Genomic DNA, 17,982 nt, shown 5'->3' on the forward strand with positions numbered 1-17,982 from the left:
CTATGAAGGAATTCAAGGGCAAGCACATTATGGGGAAAGTGAGAATGTGCAAGGCAAGCTCCACCCGCTCAACAGCAAAGCATGATGGGCACACCCTTAGCCAACATGCGATCAGGATTAATCTGAAATAGTGTTTCTACTCAGGAAGAGTTTCCAACACAGAGAATGGAACCTTGGTCAATCAGGATTTCTGTCCCCATGTTGGAAACCCCCAGTTTAGCCATCTCCCCCCTCCTCCAAACTAAGACGTCTTGAGCAATGCAGACTGCCACATGATAATTGTATGCTGGCATTTTCCCATAGTTGGAACCCGTAGCTTAGTTGCTTAAAAAGCTGAATGAATGTGTGGCATCCAAAACTGTGAAGTGGTGGTTGTTATGTCATTTCAGCCATGTAGCTGAAATGCTGCATGTCTACCTGTAGTTTATTATGGATGCTGAGAGTTGTTAGGAGACCCCTATCCCCCTGACAGAGCTGCAATTCCCAGAAAGGTTTAACAGTCAATCCCTCTTCCCAGAGAACTTTGGGAATTGTAGCTCTCTGAAGCAGAAAGGCATCTTCTTTGACTCTCAGCACCCTTACCAAACTGTATCTCCCAGGTTTCTTTGGGGGATGCCATGACTATTGAAATAGTTGAATAGTGCTTTAAATGTCTGGTGTGGGTACTGCTTACTTTTAAAGCCCTAGTTGGCATCCCTTAATGCAGTGTTTCTCAAACTTGGGTCTCCAGCTATTGCTGGACTACAATTCCCATCATCCCTAGCTAGCAGGACCAGTGATCAGAGGTGATGGGTTCCAGAAAATAAACACAAGAGGAAGAGAGGGGCAGGGCCATTTTTGCACCCGAGTTTGAAGAGAGTAAGTGTAAGCTAGAGCATTTTCAACTGCTGGTGGCAAGAGAAGGCTTCTGATTGTCTTTCCTCACTAGTTCCAACAAGAGCAAATGAGAGCTTGGGAAGGGGTTCTGCCTTCTGCCTGGGCACTCTCTTCACCAGGCAGGTTTCTTTGGGGAAGGCATGGTTGTAGAAGCAGCACAATAGCGCTTTCAAAGAATGTTGCAGATGTGGTCCTAGTGGAGAGCTGAAAGGCCCTCATAGGCCAAGAATCAGACCATTGGCCAACCTCGTTTTGTAATTCTCTATGCTGTGGCAGCTGCTCTCTGATGTCTCAGGTTGGGGACATTCCCAACCCAACCAGGGACTGAACCTTGGACCTTCTGCATGGAAAGCAGCAGTTCCACCATTGAGCTATGGCCTGTCCCCACAGCAGCCTTATGGAAAGAATAGGAGACAGGAAAATAGGGTTGCCATATTTCAAGAAGTAGACACCCCCCCCCAAAAAAAACCCCACGTGAATTCTTGGTTTACTTGCTGAAGATCCAAGGCAACCCAGCTCCTTCTGGAACCAACCCCCCGACGTATGGCAGCCCTATAGGAAAAGTTCCCCACGTCTGCAAGGGGTGGAGGGGTCAAGACTACACAAGCCATCCACACACCATGTATGCAAGGCAAGAGTCCCCAGCGCCCGCCTGTCCGCTCCCCTCCGCCGCCTCCGCAACAGGGAGAAGGATGCATTCACAAGTCCCCAAGGAGGGGAGGAGGGCGTTTGGTGGGGAAAGGACAAAAGGAAGTAGCAGAGCAGGCCAGGGAGCAGCTGCTTTGCCTGGCCCAACCTAGCGCGATCCTGTCATTCCCCCACCACCAGCAGGATTAGCCGCATGACAGCTGGCCGCCCAAGCTGCCACGTTGATAATGGAACAGAAGAGCCCTCCTCCTTTTCCCATCTCCTCAGCTTTGACAGGCCTGTAGCCAAAAGGAATTGGGGGTGTCGGGGGCTGGAGGGAGAGAGAGAAGCCAGCCGAGTTGGGGAGAGAGAAATAATGCCCTGCCTCTGCTGCAGCCATGGCTGGTGCTAAGCAAAGAAACTTGCTGGTGGGTCGGAGTGGGAAGCCAAGGAGGCCTCAGTGCCCTGCCCTGTTTGTACATGAGACAGTTCTTATTAAACATTTGCATTTATTGATTGATTTATATGTAAGAAGATGAAAGTTCCTTTTTCAGGGACTCTTTTTTTTTTTTTTAAATGAAGAGGTGGAGAACAGGATCCTGCACCCCACCTTTTCATTCCCAGCAAATGGCATTATCGACAAACGTTTCATTTGACTACTAGGCCTCAACCTAGCCAGGCATTCCTTGGCAAATTTCCCACAATCCCTTGGGGCAAGGGGACGGGAGGGATGGCAAGACAAGCGGGAGCCTCAAACAGGTGAAAAGACCCTGGTTGTAAGGCAAGCATTCCCTTCATTTACAGCCAAAAACGAAGGCCAAACCCAGCCCCGAGGGGGCCTACATTTCTTTAAAAAGAGGAGGAGAGAGGATTCTGGTGGCAGAACTGTGAACAGAGCCCCGCCACGCTCTAGCCTTGCCCAGGCAGATATGTCATGCCCTGAATTCAACCCCCCTCCCTCCTTTCCCCAAAACATGCACACACCCTCTCCAGGGCGTGGGAACCCTTCTGCTACATTATCACAGAATACCACAGCATTTATGGTACACACCCACTCTCTCCTTCTCTCTCTTTCATGCACAGACAGAACAGGATTTCCACCATGAAAATACAAGAACAGCAGCTCCCAAGGCTATCCAGCCCTCTACAGAAATCTTTATACCCCCTGAAAACTATGCATGGGGCCCATTCAGCGGTGATTAACCTGTGGAACCTCCAGATGTTGCTGAACTACAGCTCCAGTTATCCCTGGCCATTGGCAATGCTGGCCGGCCTGATGGGCACTGCACCTAATAACTCAGCAAGGAGGAGGATTTGTGGCGGGAAACGGGGCTAGAATAGGCTCCATCTATTGCTTATCACTCTGCCTTCCACCCTAGCAGTCCCAATGGACCCCAGCTACTCCTTGCCCTACACAACTTGGGCACCAGGGTATCAGAAGGAACTGGTTTTAGTTATTGCTTTGTATTGTTTTTAAATGTTTTTGTGCTGTTGTATACCACCCTGATGTTCTGCGAGGGCAGTATATAAATGCTTATATAAATAAATAAAAGTAAATAAACTTTGTTTAAACCAACGTTGGCTCTACCATGGTTGTTGGACTCCAACTCCCATCAAACCCAATAATCAGGTAAATGGGATTTGTAAGCCTACAGTATCTGAAGGACCACAGGTTTTCCATCGCTGGTTTAAACTATGTCGAGTTCAAAAAAAGAAGAAGTCAGGATCAAACTATGGCTCACAGTTCTAGCTTGCTCACTAACCATAAATTAAGCTAGCCAGTTCCCAGAGTTTGGATGCAGTTGGGAACTATGGGTAATTTAAAAGTGGAACTAGAAGCTGCCAATCTCCTGCTTGTGGACATGGTAAAGAGGACTTTGCCCAAATCCATAGTTTAGTGTTACCTTTGAACAGGCCCTTTGATTTCTACAGGAGAGTAAGGCTAGGGCTTAACTTCGTCCCTCTTACCCTAAATGAGCAGTCTGCTTCACAGTTATAAATATTCATAATTTGCACATTGAACAGGCATAGTCAGATTCCTTCCCCCGCTCTTTTCCAACTATTCTTTCTAGGGCTGACACCTAATTAAAGAGATCTCACAGCACAATCCCAACTTCAAGTTATGTGGGCTAGATAAAAAAAAAGGATTGCTCCTAAATCCCTCATGACAGCAGCATAACATTATGTCAATGTGAAGTTCTATGGTACCCTGGTTAAGTTGACAGAAAGGGCAGCTTAGCACAGATCCTATCCTCCACCAGCCAAAATCCTGCCTGCACCACCAGCAAAACATTAAAACACCAAAAGAGCTGTTGTAAGCAACTACACAGTCACTGGCTCAGTGGGGAGACCAAGATGGCTGCTTCCCACTCAGCCACAACTGAGCACAGGATGCCAACTAACTCTGCAGCCAATTAAAACATATCAGCAATGGGAGCCACAACACTCGGATAGGGTACATAGCAGAAGGCAATTACTGGTATCACTCTGGCCCCCATGTCAAGTAAGCTTCAAGTGTGCAAGCAGGAACTTTTGTAATGGGAAAAACTTTGGTGCAAATAGGAAATACAAGCAGCTTGGCCCCAGAAAAAAAAAAATACATAGGAAGAACATATTGCACTAATAAACAGCTTTTCCATCTCAGGACTCCACTCAAATGCCCAGCAAATGAGGGTGCCCACAGATTACATAGTGCACTTGGACTTGAAGGCATCTCCACAAAAACTAAGAGGAGAGGTCCTCTTGTGGATCAGGAATTGGTTTGGCAGAAACCAATTCAGAGGGTAAGAATAAATGGACAGTTCTCCAAATGGAAGGATGTAAAAAGCAGAATCCCCTAAGGATCAGTATTGGAACCTGAGCTACTTATGGTAACTTGTTCATAAATAATTTTAAATTAGGGTGGCCAGTGAGGTGGCCAAGATTGCTGATGATGCTAAATTGTTCAGGATCATTAACACAAAAAGCGATGGCAAAAAGTTCCAAAAGGAACTTCTCCAAAATGAATGAATGGGTCGTAAAATGGCAAATGCAATTCATTGCAAACAAGTGTAAAGTAATGCATGCCAGAGCAAGAAAAGACCCTCAGCTTCACATATAAGTCCATAGAGTCTGAAATAGCAGTAACTGACCAGGAATGAAACCTTGGGGTCATAGTGCATAGCTTGATTAAGACGTCAATCCACTGTGCAGCAGATGTGAAAAAGGCAAATCCCATGCTAGGGATCAGCAAGAAGGGAATTGGAGATAAAACTGCAGATAGCATAATGCAATCATACAAATCTATGGTGCAACCACATCTGGAACACAGCTCTGGTCGCCTCACCTCCAAAAAGATTTTGTCGAGTTGGAAAATGTTCAGAAAAGGGAAACTGGTGATCAAGGGGATGGAGCAAATATTGGAAGATTTGAGACAGATAAAAGTATTTCAGTGCTTAATTAAAAGTACAAAGCAATTAATTAAACTATGGAACTTGCTCCCACTGGAGGCTGTGGGAGCCACCAACCTGAATAGCCGAATAGCTTTAAAAGAGAATTAGACAATAATGCTAAGGCAATCAGTGGCTACTAGCCATGATGGCTATGCTCTGCCTCCGCAACTGGCCTGATCCAGCAGGTTCTACCATATCCAAAATATAATTGCTGCAGATGTCTCCTATATCCTGCACCTCTCTGCAAGATTAATAACTGAGAATTAGACCTTTTTGCCAAGTGGGTAGCAGTGTCCCTCTTGCAGAACACACGTAGTAAGTGGACATTGTGCAGAATGGAGGAATCCTTCTGACCAAGAAATAGCCAGACATTGGCGAAATCCCATCATGCACTGGCAGGGGCACGAGGGAGCACAGTTCTCTCCAGCAGTGAAAACCTGGCATTCCACTGCAGCCATAGCTGTGACTCCGAGCCAAATGATCATGGCTCCTTGCAGGATCGCCATCTGGCAACATAGAGCAGAACAAATAGACACTACAAACATCACACCATAAAAACTCCCTTCATAGCTTGCGTAGCCTAGTGATCCCCCTATGCCCGCTAGTTTAACCAAATGTGTTTGACAGGTCATGGATATAGCGGTGTGGTCTTTTTAAAGAAAAACAGTAAGGCTTATAACATGTTAGTTTGCATTTAAAAAAAACCAACCCAAAATATCATCTAATTTTTTCTTGAACAGTCACACCACCCCAGATCTTCATTCTTCCACTGACCTAGCATAGGGTTGCCATATGTCCAGAATTTCTTGGACAGTGCCAGGATTTCAAAGGCGGAATTGACGTTTGGGGGGGAATTTCTTAAAGGTGGCGCTTTGTCCTGGATCTTAGGCAAGACAATCCCTTGGGGGGGGGGATTAAAAAAAAATAATCTCAACAGTTTTGGTGGTTTCCTACTTTTTGAAATTTGGCATGCTACTTTCTATAGAACAGCCAGCTGTAGGTGCCAGGAGGACTGGTGATGGCAGAGGGACCTTCTCTCCATTGCTGAGTTTACTTGCAAAGACCTTTACTTGGGAAAGATGCTCTGTGATGAAACGGCAGAGGAAACCCACAAAAGCTACATGCTGTAAACCAAGCTCAATGGGCAGGAACCATAAGACTAGCGACTGGTCACAGCACAGACATCCTGCAAAAAAGGGGAAACATACAGCTTTGAATGTCCTTAGATGGCTTTTCCTCACACTTTTATCAGACTCTCTTTTGGGAGTTGCCTGCCCAGCCCTCAGTTTCCTCTCCTGCTACAGATAGGAAAATTTGCAGAGTCACATTGGTCGGGGCCTCTCGATGAAAGCCAGGTCCCACTATGCAGCGCACACATCGGCAACCTAAAGAAAAGGCAGGAAGTGTTTTTCACATTCTGAAGCCCATCTGCACAGCAGCCCTCAAATCAAAGCTTGCCTGCCCCAAACAATGTGGCTTGCATTCCGATGGAGTCCACGGCCTCTTAAGTGACATAGGAAACTGCATTGCACCAGGTCAGGCCCCTGGTTCCATCTAGTTCAATAATGTCTACCGTGATTGGCAGCAGCTCTCCAGGGGTTCGGGAGATCTCTTCCAACCAGTATTAGAAACTCAAAAATATAAGCCAATTGCCCAATGGCACCTTAAGCCTAGGTTACAGTCGCCACAATGGAATGCTTAGGAGCCCCCCTTTTTTTTGCAGTGACATTTAATGTTATCATTACTCTTAATTTCATTCCTATGCCACTTTATATTCTAAAGAAAAAAAATCTCAAGGCAATTTACAACACGTTAAAACATCTAATCAAACAATCCAGAACAAAACAAAGGAAAATATGTTTCCTGTAAGAACTCTGTGTTGCTAGTCCTGTGAATCATCATCTCAAAGGGCAGCCTGGAACAAAAGTGAAATGGGGGTGGGGAGGGGAGAGCCCAGGCAATAAGATTAAAGGTCTCTGCTACCTGGTTCTAACCTGTCAAGGGTCACTGGAATCATGCCTGGGAACATGCATGCAAACAGAGAGAATGAGATTAAGGCCTATGAATCATAGAGTTGGAAGTGTTCTCTATTCCCTCCCGTGACCAACCAACCCCCCCCTCCCAAGACAATGCAGGAAAATCCAGCCTAGGGCACCATTGATAGGTGGCTTATCCCAAGCAGTCTGGTCCACTGTCAAGCAGTTCGGCACATCAGGATGTTCTTTGCAAAGTTTAGATAAAATCTAGTTTCTTATAATTTGAAGCTGTTGGTTCGGGTCTTACCCTCTGGGGCAGGCATAGGCAAACTCGGCCCTCCAGCTGTTTTGGGACTATAACTCCCATCATCCCTAGCTAACAGGACCAGTGGTCAGGGATGGTGGGAACTGTAGTCCCAAAAACGTCTGGAGGCCTGAGTTTGCCTACGCCTGCTCTGGGGCAACAAGGGAGTGAATCTGTTCTGTGATCTATGCAACAGACATTCAAATGTTGAGTGTGGGTGTGCCTTACTTGATATTTTTTTAAAATAATTTTTTTTTTCAAAATTCAGCACAATCCTTGATCCGGCCAAAGATTTCTAAGAAATAAACACACACATACCCCCGGCAAGTATTTAGCCCTTATGTCTACAAAAATATGCTTGAATGTGTTGGCAATACCTGCTCAACCTCAGCAACTAGAGAGGTACAGTGGTGCCTCGCAAGACGAAAAGAATCCGTTCTGTGAGTCTCTTCGTCTAGCGGTTTTTTCGTCTTGCGAAGCAAGCCCATTAGCGGATTAGCGCTATTAGCGGTTTAGCAGCTATTAGCGGCTATTAAAGGCTTAAGGGATTAACGGATTAGCTGCTAAAAGGCTATTAGCAGCTTAGTGCCTTAGAAAAAGGGGGTGGGGAGCAAAAAAAACCCCCCAGGAATCGCAAGACATTTTCATCTTGCGAAGCAAGCCCATAGAGAAATTCGTCCTGCGAAGCACCTCCAAAACGTCTAGCGGGTTTTCCGTCTTGCAAGGCATTCGTCTTGCGGGGCACCACTGTATATTTATAAGATGTCCAGATGTTGTGAAGGAGCCACATTCACAGAACTGCAGAGTTGGAAGGAACCACGAGGGTCATCTAGTCCAAACAGCTGCAATGCATGAATCTCTCCTCTTTTTTTGCCCCCAATTGGAGCTCAAACCCACAATCATGTATGATTGGGCACATATCCCTTTAAAATGCTTGGAAGCAGCAGCTCAGTGTTCTCCCTGCCCTCCAGAGCTAAGCTCCTCAAATCCACTAGCCAGGATGCTGGTGGCAACCATCCTTTCCACATGTTCTCTGTGAGCTGGGAAAGGGGCTTGGAGTGAGACTAGATCTCACTTCATTTTGCACTTAACTTTTGTAAGATGTGTCTCGGAGGTAGGGCTGTCTGGCTAGTAAGCAGAGCCAAAACATGCAATAATACTAATCATAATTTTATTATTTATATGCTGGCAGCCTGAGTGGGTCACCCAAGCCACTCTAGGCGGCTCCCAACAAAATATTAAAAATGCAATAAAACATCAAACATTTAAAAACTTTCAGATGTCTTCTGAAAGTCAAATAGTTGTTTATTTCCTTGACATCTGATGGGAGGGTGTTCCACTGCTCTACTTTCTAAGCAGACCCTGTGCGCTGGATCTCAGCTGGACGATGGGGGTGGAGATGCTCCTTTAGGTATACAGGGCTGAGGCCATTTAGGGCTTTACTAGGTCAGCACCAGGGACGCGGGTAGCACTGTGGGTAAAACCTCAGAGCCTAGGGCTTGCCGATCGCATCCGGCCCGCGGTCCTTAGTTTGCCAACCCCAGCACAAGCATATCCGACTTGACTGGTGCAGTGCCCCTGTTTTGTGAGCTCAGGTACCTGGGTGGGGCTTACGAAGCAGCCTTAACTGGTCTTCACAAAACAAATGGAGTAGCTTATTTAGAAGTTGAATCATAGCCACAGTCTGCTTGTGAAGCCTGGAAGAAAACTGCTGTGCCATAATCAACTAAGCAGCCAAAACAACATTGACCCAACTTGCAAGTTTATCCCAACCTGCACTTTAAAAATTACGCACCAGCTTATATTAGAAGTGGCTTTCCGAAACAAGTTTCTCAGATGAAACCACCAAGCATATTTACAGTGCAATCCGATACATGTCTACATACAGACTTAATGGGTCATACGCCCAGGCTAAGAGCAAGCGTTAGAAATTAACATCAGCATGATGGGGGCTGTGGTTCATCAACATCTGGAGGGCCAAAGGTTGTCCACTAGCCACTTAGAGCAGGCATCCCCAAACTCAGCCCTCCAGCTGTTTTGGGACTACAATTCCCATCATCCCTGAGAGCTGGTCCTGTTAGCTAGGGATGATGGGAGTTGTAGTCCCAAAACATCTGGAGGGCCGAGTTGGGGGATGCCTGACTTAGAGGCTTGCGGGGAGGAGACCTTTTACAAAGTGGACTAATAGAATAAGGATAGGATGATCCATTCTTCCTTACCAACCCACTGTTTATCTGTGCTGTGCTAGTCATGGTGATTTTTCATCTTCTACAGCTAACCTAGAAACCAAGGAGCCTGGCAGAGGAGGGATGGCACATTGTGTCCATTATCCATCATCCACTCACTCACCTGCATGGAATTCCTATGGTCGCATATAAGCAAGTACCAGACAAGCTGTAAAAGACAAGGCTGTATCGGTGCAGCATGACAGGCCTATGCAAGTCAGGATAGAATCATACAGGACTTAAGTTTGGAAAGATCTTGTTCCTCAAATGCATGAGGAGCTATGAGGTCTTTTTCACCAGGGCTCCTGTTCTGCGCAGATAACTCGGGGGATATGGTGCCCCTGACAGAGACATGCCTTCAGAAGGCATCTGGGCAACAAAAGAGGGGAGGGGTTTAGATGGTGCCTTCCCTCTTTTGGGGGTGGGGAGGGAAAGCATCTCTGAGAGCAATGCAAGGCACAGATGCACAGCAGGAAAGAGAAAGCAGGTGATATTATTATAGCATAAGGCGGAGGCTGTTTAGAGAAGCTGGCATTCGGCCCCTGTTAAGCACAAAGGTCCTAGTTGCTCAGCCAGATTAGGAATTCCAAGAACTAGAAAGTATGGAGGGGAAAGGGAGAGCTACAGACCCACAAGGGGATGTTCATCCCAAAGCCCACACCTGTCAGGAGGCGTCAAACACTCAGCAGGGGAGATAGAGAAATCTGAAATTCGATTCAGCCCTTGGGAGGACACAGAGGGTTACAGCAGAAGCTGGAATGGTTCCCAGGACTTGGGGAAAGGTGGGGGGGGGGTGATGACTCCAGGCTTCTCTGCCAATTAGGATCATTGGTCAAAGCTTTCAGCAAGCATGCCATGGAGGCCTAGCATCAACAGTTGCAAAACAGCGGAGCAGGATTGTATTGAGGAAGGTATTATTGAACCCATCTGTCTGCCACACTCTGCACCGTCTACACACCAGCCACACTCACACATTATGCTAAGATGAACCATGGTTTAGCGTGAACATGCTGGCTCCCAAGGAGGAGATTTCACCCACTTTGCTCATTCCCAGATCCTTGCAGCTCAGCATGGCAGCTAAACCAAGGTTTGGCTCATTGTGTCCTCTGAATGGGGGATTAACCACAATCTATAGCCAAGGTTTGTTCCTGGTTACAGGTCATGGCTAAGGAGGAGGGAGCTTAACCACAACTCCATGTTGAGATGACACGCTGAGCCAAACATTGGCTTAAGTGCCGCATGTTGAGCTCAAAGTACTGGAGAGGAGCAAAGCAGCTGTGATCTCCACTCCACATGTTAGCTGGGTCCCAGTAAGCCATAGTTTGGCTTAGCATGATGTGCATACCCAGCCACTAACTGACAGAAGCTCTCCAGAGTTTCAGATGGGACTCTTTCCCAGCCTTTCTTGGACATGCCTGGAACTGAACCCAGGACCTTCTGTAAGCAAGTCATGGGCTCTACCAATGAGCTATGGCCCTCCTGTCCTCCCCATGGCACTATAGGGAAGGAGTGCAATTTGCAAATTCCCTGGGGGAAGACATGGCCCCAAGCAGAAACATCAACATCACCTCTACCCCAGAGGCAGAAAACTATCAGACAAGCCCAGTTGAGTTTTCTGGTCTTTCCAGAAACAGCAGCACAAGGGATGTCAGAGCAGGGACAAGAGCCACAGCTCCGTGGAAGGAATGAGAGAAGGCATAGCTTAGTGTTAGAGCAATGCCTTGGATGCAGAAGGCCACAGGTTCACTCCGAGGCATCTTCAGTTCTAATGAACAGGCAGCAGGTGATGGGAAAAACTTGGTTAAATCCATGGAAGAACCCCAGAGAAGTTTCTGTTGGACAATACTGATGGGTCAGCGATCTGACTCAATATGAAGCAGCTTCCTATGTTCCAGGGATAAGCATCGCAGCAATTCAATGAGGGAAGCTGCTATGTCTGACAAAATGCTCTTTTCCACGCGGTGCTTAGAGGTACAGAAGCCCTTAAGGTGCCTCTGCCTTGCTACTCACCTTGGTTGCAACTCAGCTTCCCTTTGGGCCAGAGGCTATAGCTTTGTGGTAGAACTCATACCCTGCACTGCATACAAAATATCTCCAGTTCAGTCCTAGAGACCCCGGAGAGCACTGCCATTCGCTGTGCATTATTGAGTAGAGGCCAGCACAGCAACACTCTCCCATTTGTGCTCCCAAACAACAGGTGTTCAGAGGCATGATTTATAGCATCAGAATCTTACCAGACAACTAAGTCCAACCTGGGACCAAGAGGTTCCTAGAAAGACAGATTTTCAATAGCAGGCTGCAAGCTCACCAGGGGACTGGATGATCAAGTGCCACACATGCCACTAAGGTAAATCTACTTTTGGACTTCCCACAGGCATCTGGTTGGTCACTGCAACAACAGGATGCTGGGATAGATGGGCCTTTGGTCTGAACCAGCAAGGCCCTTCTTATATTCTCAAAACACACACAAATTATTGGGGGTGTTGCAGGATAATGTGCTTTAGAGCAGCAACCTGATACTCAGAGGGCACTGGAATGCACTCCTAAAACACACTTACTAGGGAATATGTCTCCTCAGACACAGCAGGATGGACTTCTGAGTAAACATGCGTAAGGTTGTAGATTGGCAGGGACAGAAAGGTGTGTGGAAGTGCCACCAATGGAGACGTCCAGTTTGCTTTTAGTATATGACCCAGCCAAGTACCACTAATGGTACAGGAGTAGTTTTGGTGCTCCCTTCTGCCCCCAAGTCCCTAGCAGGAAAGCAGGGGGTTATAGTTCTACCTGGAAACACAGGTAATACAATTACTAACAACAGCACTGGTTAAATCAGAACGACGAGCATTTCTACACCTTTCCCTTATCAACCATCACGTAGGGTATCACTCTACGCTATGCCCCACCCCATGGCTCATCCATCCCACATAATGTACAGGCCCAGACAGCACTGCCATGCAGGGATTAATAACAATATTTAATCAAGGCATAAGAACTTCACAGGCACCATCTGGTTCTAAATCCTTACAGTGGCCCTTTAAAGCAGATGTGGGGAACCTATGCCCCTCCAGATGTTACTGAACTACAATTCCCATCATCCCAATGAAGCATGGCTGTAGTTCAGCAACATCTGGAGTGCCTCCACTGCTGCTTTTAAGCAAGCCGCTACTATTATCTTCCATATTCCAAATGGGAATATGGACTTGATGGCCCTTGTGGTCTCTTCCAACTCTATGATTCTATGAAATTTAAATTTAATAAATGAAATAATACTGGCTAGAACTTGGGCTCATCCAATGAAGCTTGACGGGGGGAAGTACTTCTTTGAAGTTATGCAACGCAATTTGCTATCACAAGATGTGTGACGGATTCCCATTTAGAAAAGAAAGCCAGACAATTTCATGAAGGATGAGGCCATCAGTGGAGACTAGTCCCAATGGCTCTATGTTGCTTCAAGAATTGGAAGAATGTTGCTTCTGAATACCAGTTGGAGAACAACAGTGGCACTCATGGCCTCATGCCTTGCATGTAGGCTTCTCATAGGCATCTGGTTGGCTGCTGTGAGGAACAAGATGGTGGACTGAATGGGCCTTTGGTTTGAGCTGGCAGAGCTAGTCTTCTTTTCATTGTGTGTCGTGGGAAATGGCTAGTGATGAACTGAAGGAGTGAAGAAGAAGAAGAAGAAGAAGAAGAAGAGGAGGAGTTTGGATTTGATATCTCGCCTTTCACTCCCTTTAAGGAGTCTCAAAATGGCTAACATTCTCCTTTCCCTTCCTCCCCCACAACAAACACTCTGTGAGGTGAGTGGGGCTGAGAGACTTCAAAGAAGTGTGACTGGCCCAAGGTCACCCAGCAGCTGCATGTGGAGGAGCGGAGACGCGAACCCGGTTCCCCAGATTACGAGTCCATCGCTCTTAACCACCACACCACACTGGCTCTCAAGGAACACCATGACCCATGAAGCCATCCATCTCTTAGTCCAGCCTTCACCAACCTGGTGTCCTCCAGGCTTTTTCTATTGCAATTCCCATCAGTCCCCACAGCCAACGGTCAGAGCTGATGGTCCAAAACATCTGGAGGGCACCAGGCTGGCCAAAGCTGCTTTAACCCAACACAGCAAGGCTCACATGTTCACCTACTGAACTCATGGCAGAGACAAGACTGAAACTAGGGCCCATGAACCCAAGTCAAAGCCACAACACTATATCAGCTCTCACAGCAACCGCTTTCAGTATGATTGCAAGTAGATCTGCCATGCAAAGGCTAAGAGCTTGATCTGGGTGGGTGTTCTAAGAGGAATGCTTTGCTCACCTGGATTAACCCACCTGCTCTTACGGCAGGGGTTCTCAATGCAGGGTTCATGGGTGCAATGGCCCCCTTGAGGTTTTTCCATGGTGCCCATGAGGCCCTCACCCCACTGCCCTCTCAGTCATGGGGCAGAGGCTGCTTACCTTTTCCTCTCCTGACCAGAAAGTAGAGCTGAAGGAGGAAGCTGGAAGTGCAAAACTTTCCCCCACTTCCTCTTTTTGCTCTACGAGCTTCTCAAGGTTCAGATTAATTCTGCTAGACCCAACTCCCAGATCCCTTGGAATAGCAAAGAAAAGGGAAACAGGCCCGGCTTAAGCACCCGTAGGTCCTCAGGGTCCATCTGGCAATGCTGGGTGCTTCTGTCCAGCCCTGTCTTGGGACCAGAGTGCTTCCGATTTCAATTCACACCCACACAAAAGCAGCGCACACCAGAAGTGGAAAAAAACTTGACCAGAGGGCACAATCCCCAGCTCACAAAACGCACTGACACAACAACTATTTTTTTCTTAAAGAACATCCTCATCGTTCACTGCGCCAAGCGCAAGACTCCTGCACCGTTGAACATCCCCTATTTAAATGGTGACAATGATTGCGCACTACCTCCAATGCCAGAGGTCGCACACCTCTTAATATCAGCTGCTGAGAATCAGAAGTGAAGAAAGTAGAGATGTGGCGCTCAGTTCCTGCTTGTGTGCTTCCCAAAGACACCTGGTTGACCACTGTGAAAAGAAGATGCTGGACTAGGTAGGTGGGCCTTTGGGCTTTTCATTAACTCCTTCTAACTGTTTTTCCCCTTTGGGGAGCAGCTTGGTGAAAAACATCTGGCTTTTATGGAGAAGGTCCCACATTCAATCCCTGGCATATCTAGGTAGGGCTGGAGAATGCCCCTGCCAGTCGATCCTAAGCTAGATGAGCCAATGGTCCAGTTTACTATGATTCCTTTGCCAGAGGAAGCATCAAACTTAGGCATGGTTCTTTAGATTCATGCACCGGAGGCTATCGAATCAGGTAAAAGCTCTGTCAAAATCAGAACTCTTCCAGAGAGTGAGTGGCGGAAGAGACAAGGCTTTGATCAAAGGAAAAGGGGGGAAATATTAAGGCTGCTGGAACTGATTCACCGAGGCCGGGCTCAACTCGGCTGAAATAGTTGATGAAATGTATCAAACTGCCATGTCAAGGCAGGAGAGGAATTTTGCAACATGAAATTCTTCTCCTTAGCATCTTGTTTTTAAAGATGCTTCCCCTATCCTTTTAAGTGTCACAGATGGCATTCTGCATGACGTAGCAGCGTTAGGATTTCTGCAATAACAAAAAGGAGAAGTGTTGTAGGGCAAAGTACAGGGAAGTTAAGAAATGGCATGAGCCACAATGTACTGTATTGAGATTCACGAATCTTTGGGCTTTAGCCCAAAGGACACCTCCACCTGCACGCCCCCCTACAACATAACCCCACAAAGCCCACCCAGCAATTGAGGTTTTCATAAAGTAGCCTTGGCTTTGGAGCTATTGGCAGAAGTACACCTTGTTCCTTGGGTCTGCACAGCCAGGTGCAACCCAGTGCCAACCACCAGCCCCCCAACCCTACCCACATTGTTGCATCCATATAAAGGTGCAACAGTGGTGTCAGAAGCCAACGCGCTGGTAAAGAAACAGAAAGGAAAAGCAAGAGAAAAAGGAAAGCGGTATTACCGGCAGTTTTCCAGTGGAAGCGGATCGCATGGTTTTGATCTCGGGTCCATGGGGGGTGGCATAAAGGCAGCTGCTCCTAGGCAATGGGGCAACCACAGCAGTTTGAGGGTACACCTGAGTGAAATAGGTAGCTGGGAGAGCTCGCATCTGGGGGCTGCTGAGGTTGGAGACCACCAGTTCTGCAGAGGTGATCACAGGCATGACTTTCTTTTGCTGCTGGGGGGGTCCAAGAGCAGAGGGGGCCCGTCCAGGGGCAGGAGGCCCAACTTTGGGGATTCTCAACATGGCTGAGCCCTCTCCAAAAGGCCACAAAGGAACAAGCAGAGCTTCAAAAACAAGTGATGGTGGCAATAACTGTTCTTATTTTGAGAGATCCTGAGAGGTAGCTTGGAAAATGTACTCTTAGCCATTTAAAAAACTGCCATTGGCTTGCTCCCCAGGGGTCAAGCCCCAATGCAACATAAAAAATAATAATCACAAATTCATCCTTCAAAGAAAAAAGAAACCTGGAAGAAACAGCTTGCAATGTTGACTTTTGGTATTGGAGGAATGGCTCATGCAGACCCCAATTTCTCTCTTTTCATCAAAGTCTGTTTCCAGAGCCTTTCTTTGCTAGGGGAGCGAGCCATAGGGCGGCCAAGCAGGCTTCCCCCCCCACTTCCTCCTCCTCCAAACCGATGAATGACCCCAGCTCTCGGCTTCAAAAATAAATAAATAAATGATGCACGCTTAGCGCGGAGAATAAAAAAAAAGACACACCAACTTTGCACTAGCCCTCTTTCCAGAAACAATAAAATAAAGGATTTTTTGGAGAGACTTTGCAAGGTTACAGATCAGCTTTGCACATCCCCTCCCCCAGCAAAGAAAGCAGCTTTTGTGGCTGGGGGGGAAAAATCGCAGCCGGAGAATCGGGGGAACAAAAGCTCGGGTGCTTTTTCTTTCTGCTCTTTCTTTCTTTCTGCAAAACACCACCCGGAAGATTTCTCTCCCCGGCTGCCCCCCGCTCCGGCTCCCCGTGTCTAGATCCCAGGGCCGGCGGAGGGGCTCGGCAGAAGCATCCTGGCCGGGCTCAAGCAGCCAGTCCGGGCCCTGGATCCTTTCGCGGCCCCGGCGCCTTTCATGGAGCTGCCGCCGACTTGCAATGCTGGCCCCCTCGGCTCCGTGGGGCTCCCGGCTGGGCCGCTGCCAGGTTCCGGGCCGCTGCCAGGGCCGCCTGGGGCAAGGATGGATCTGGATTGGGGCAAGAGCGCACCCGATGGCTGCCCAGCCCTTTCTCTTTCCGTTCCTCCTTCTCTCGCTTTTTTTTTTTTAAGCGCCAAACTACGTGCCGCGAAATTCGGATCTCCCGCGGAAAACCCCGCGCTCCCATTGGCCCGCGCCGCGCCAGCCCGTCCCCGCCCACCGGATTTGATACATTTTGCCAGGCGAGGGGCGAGACCGGAGGTTCTGCTCTTAAAGGGGAAGCGCGTGGCGGCCCGCGCTCCCCGAGAGCCTCCAGCCAGCCGCCGGCTCCGGTTCCCCCCGCCCTTCACGGCGCGTGGGCGTGGCTATGCAAATATTGACCCTGGGATGGTCTCCCTTTGCACGCCTTGCTTGCTCTCGCTTAAAGCGGCCGGCGGAGGCTTTGGCAGTGGCGATCCCCAGTGCCGGGCTCCCTGGGAGGCAGGCGCATCTTACCTGTTGCGAATTTGGGGGGGGGGGCAGGCCTTCCGTCTGTCCGCTTCCCCCACGAGCCCCTCGAAACCCGCAAGGTGACCGGGGAAGAGAGGCGCGCTTGACCGCCCGGTGGACTCTGAACAAAGGAGAGGCCCATGGCGAGTGAGTGCACGCTCATAAATGGGTTTGGAAAGCAGGGTTATCGATGTTCCTCCCATAGCTCATCTGCTTTGCGTGCAGAAGATCCCAGGAACAATCCCTGCCGTCTCCAGGGACTCCCTGTCTGAAATACCGGAGAGCTGCTGCCAGCCTGTGTATAGACTACTAAGCCAGGGCCCAGTGGTCTGTCTCCTTATCTGACAGCTGCCTATGTTGCCCCCCAATCCCACTTCTGCTGTGAGCCCCTGCACCTCTTGAAGCTCATGTATAGGGGCTCCATCTTCCATTTGTCAATATGGGGAAGTGGGGTTTGACTTTGTGGTTGATCTATCTATCCTGATACATTTATGCCACAATACGTCTCATTTTGAGGAAAGTTGAGTGGGTGGGCTCTCAAAGCAGGGTGGGGAACGTGCAGCCCTCCAGATGTTGGTGGACTCCAACTCCCATCGGTGCCAGCCAGTGTGGCCATCAGTCAAGGTCCAGGGATGATGGGAGTTGGAGTCCATCAACATCTGGAGGGCCACAGGTTATCATCTCTACAGCTGCACTCCTGAATGCCAAGTGGTGGTGGTGGCTGGCTGGTAGGAAGACCACCATAGCTGGATGCAGAACCCCTGATGGGCAGAGCAATCAAAGTCCAGTTTGGTCCCCATCCTCCTCCCTGCTAAGATATACCAGGACAACACTCTTCCGCCAACACTGGAGACTGAGGATGCTGACAGGCACTGCCA

General features: G+C 48.3%; 1 protein-coding gene across 1 annotated transcript in view; it reads right to left on the bottom strand.

Annotated features, from left to right (window-relative positions):
- The window catches only part of E2F2 (E2F transcription factor 2), a 35,691-nt gene extending 18,960 nt beyond the window's left edge, over positions 1-16,731 (bottom strand). The window contains exon 1 of the mRNA XM_083455650.1: positions 15,434-16,731. Coding sequence (XP_083311776.1) covers positions 15,434-15,718 — 285 coding nt within the window. The 5' untranslated portion in view covers positions 15,719-16,731. The remainder of the gene's footprint in view (positions 1-15,433) is intronic.
- Positions 16,732-17,982: the final 1,251 nt, after the last annotated feature.

The sequence above is a fragment of the Podarcis tiliguerta genome (assembly GCF_965153285.1).
Source record: "Podarcis tiliguerta genome assembly, chromosome: 8".
Taxonomy (NCBI): Eukaryota; Metazoa; Chordata; class Lepidosauria; order Squamata; family Lacertidae; genus Podarcis; species Podarcis tiliguerta.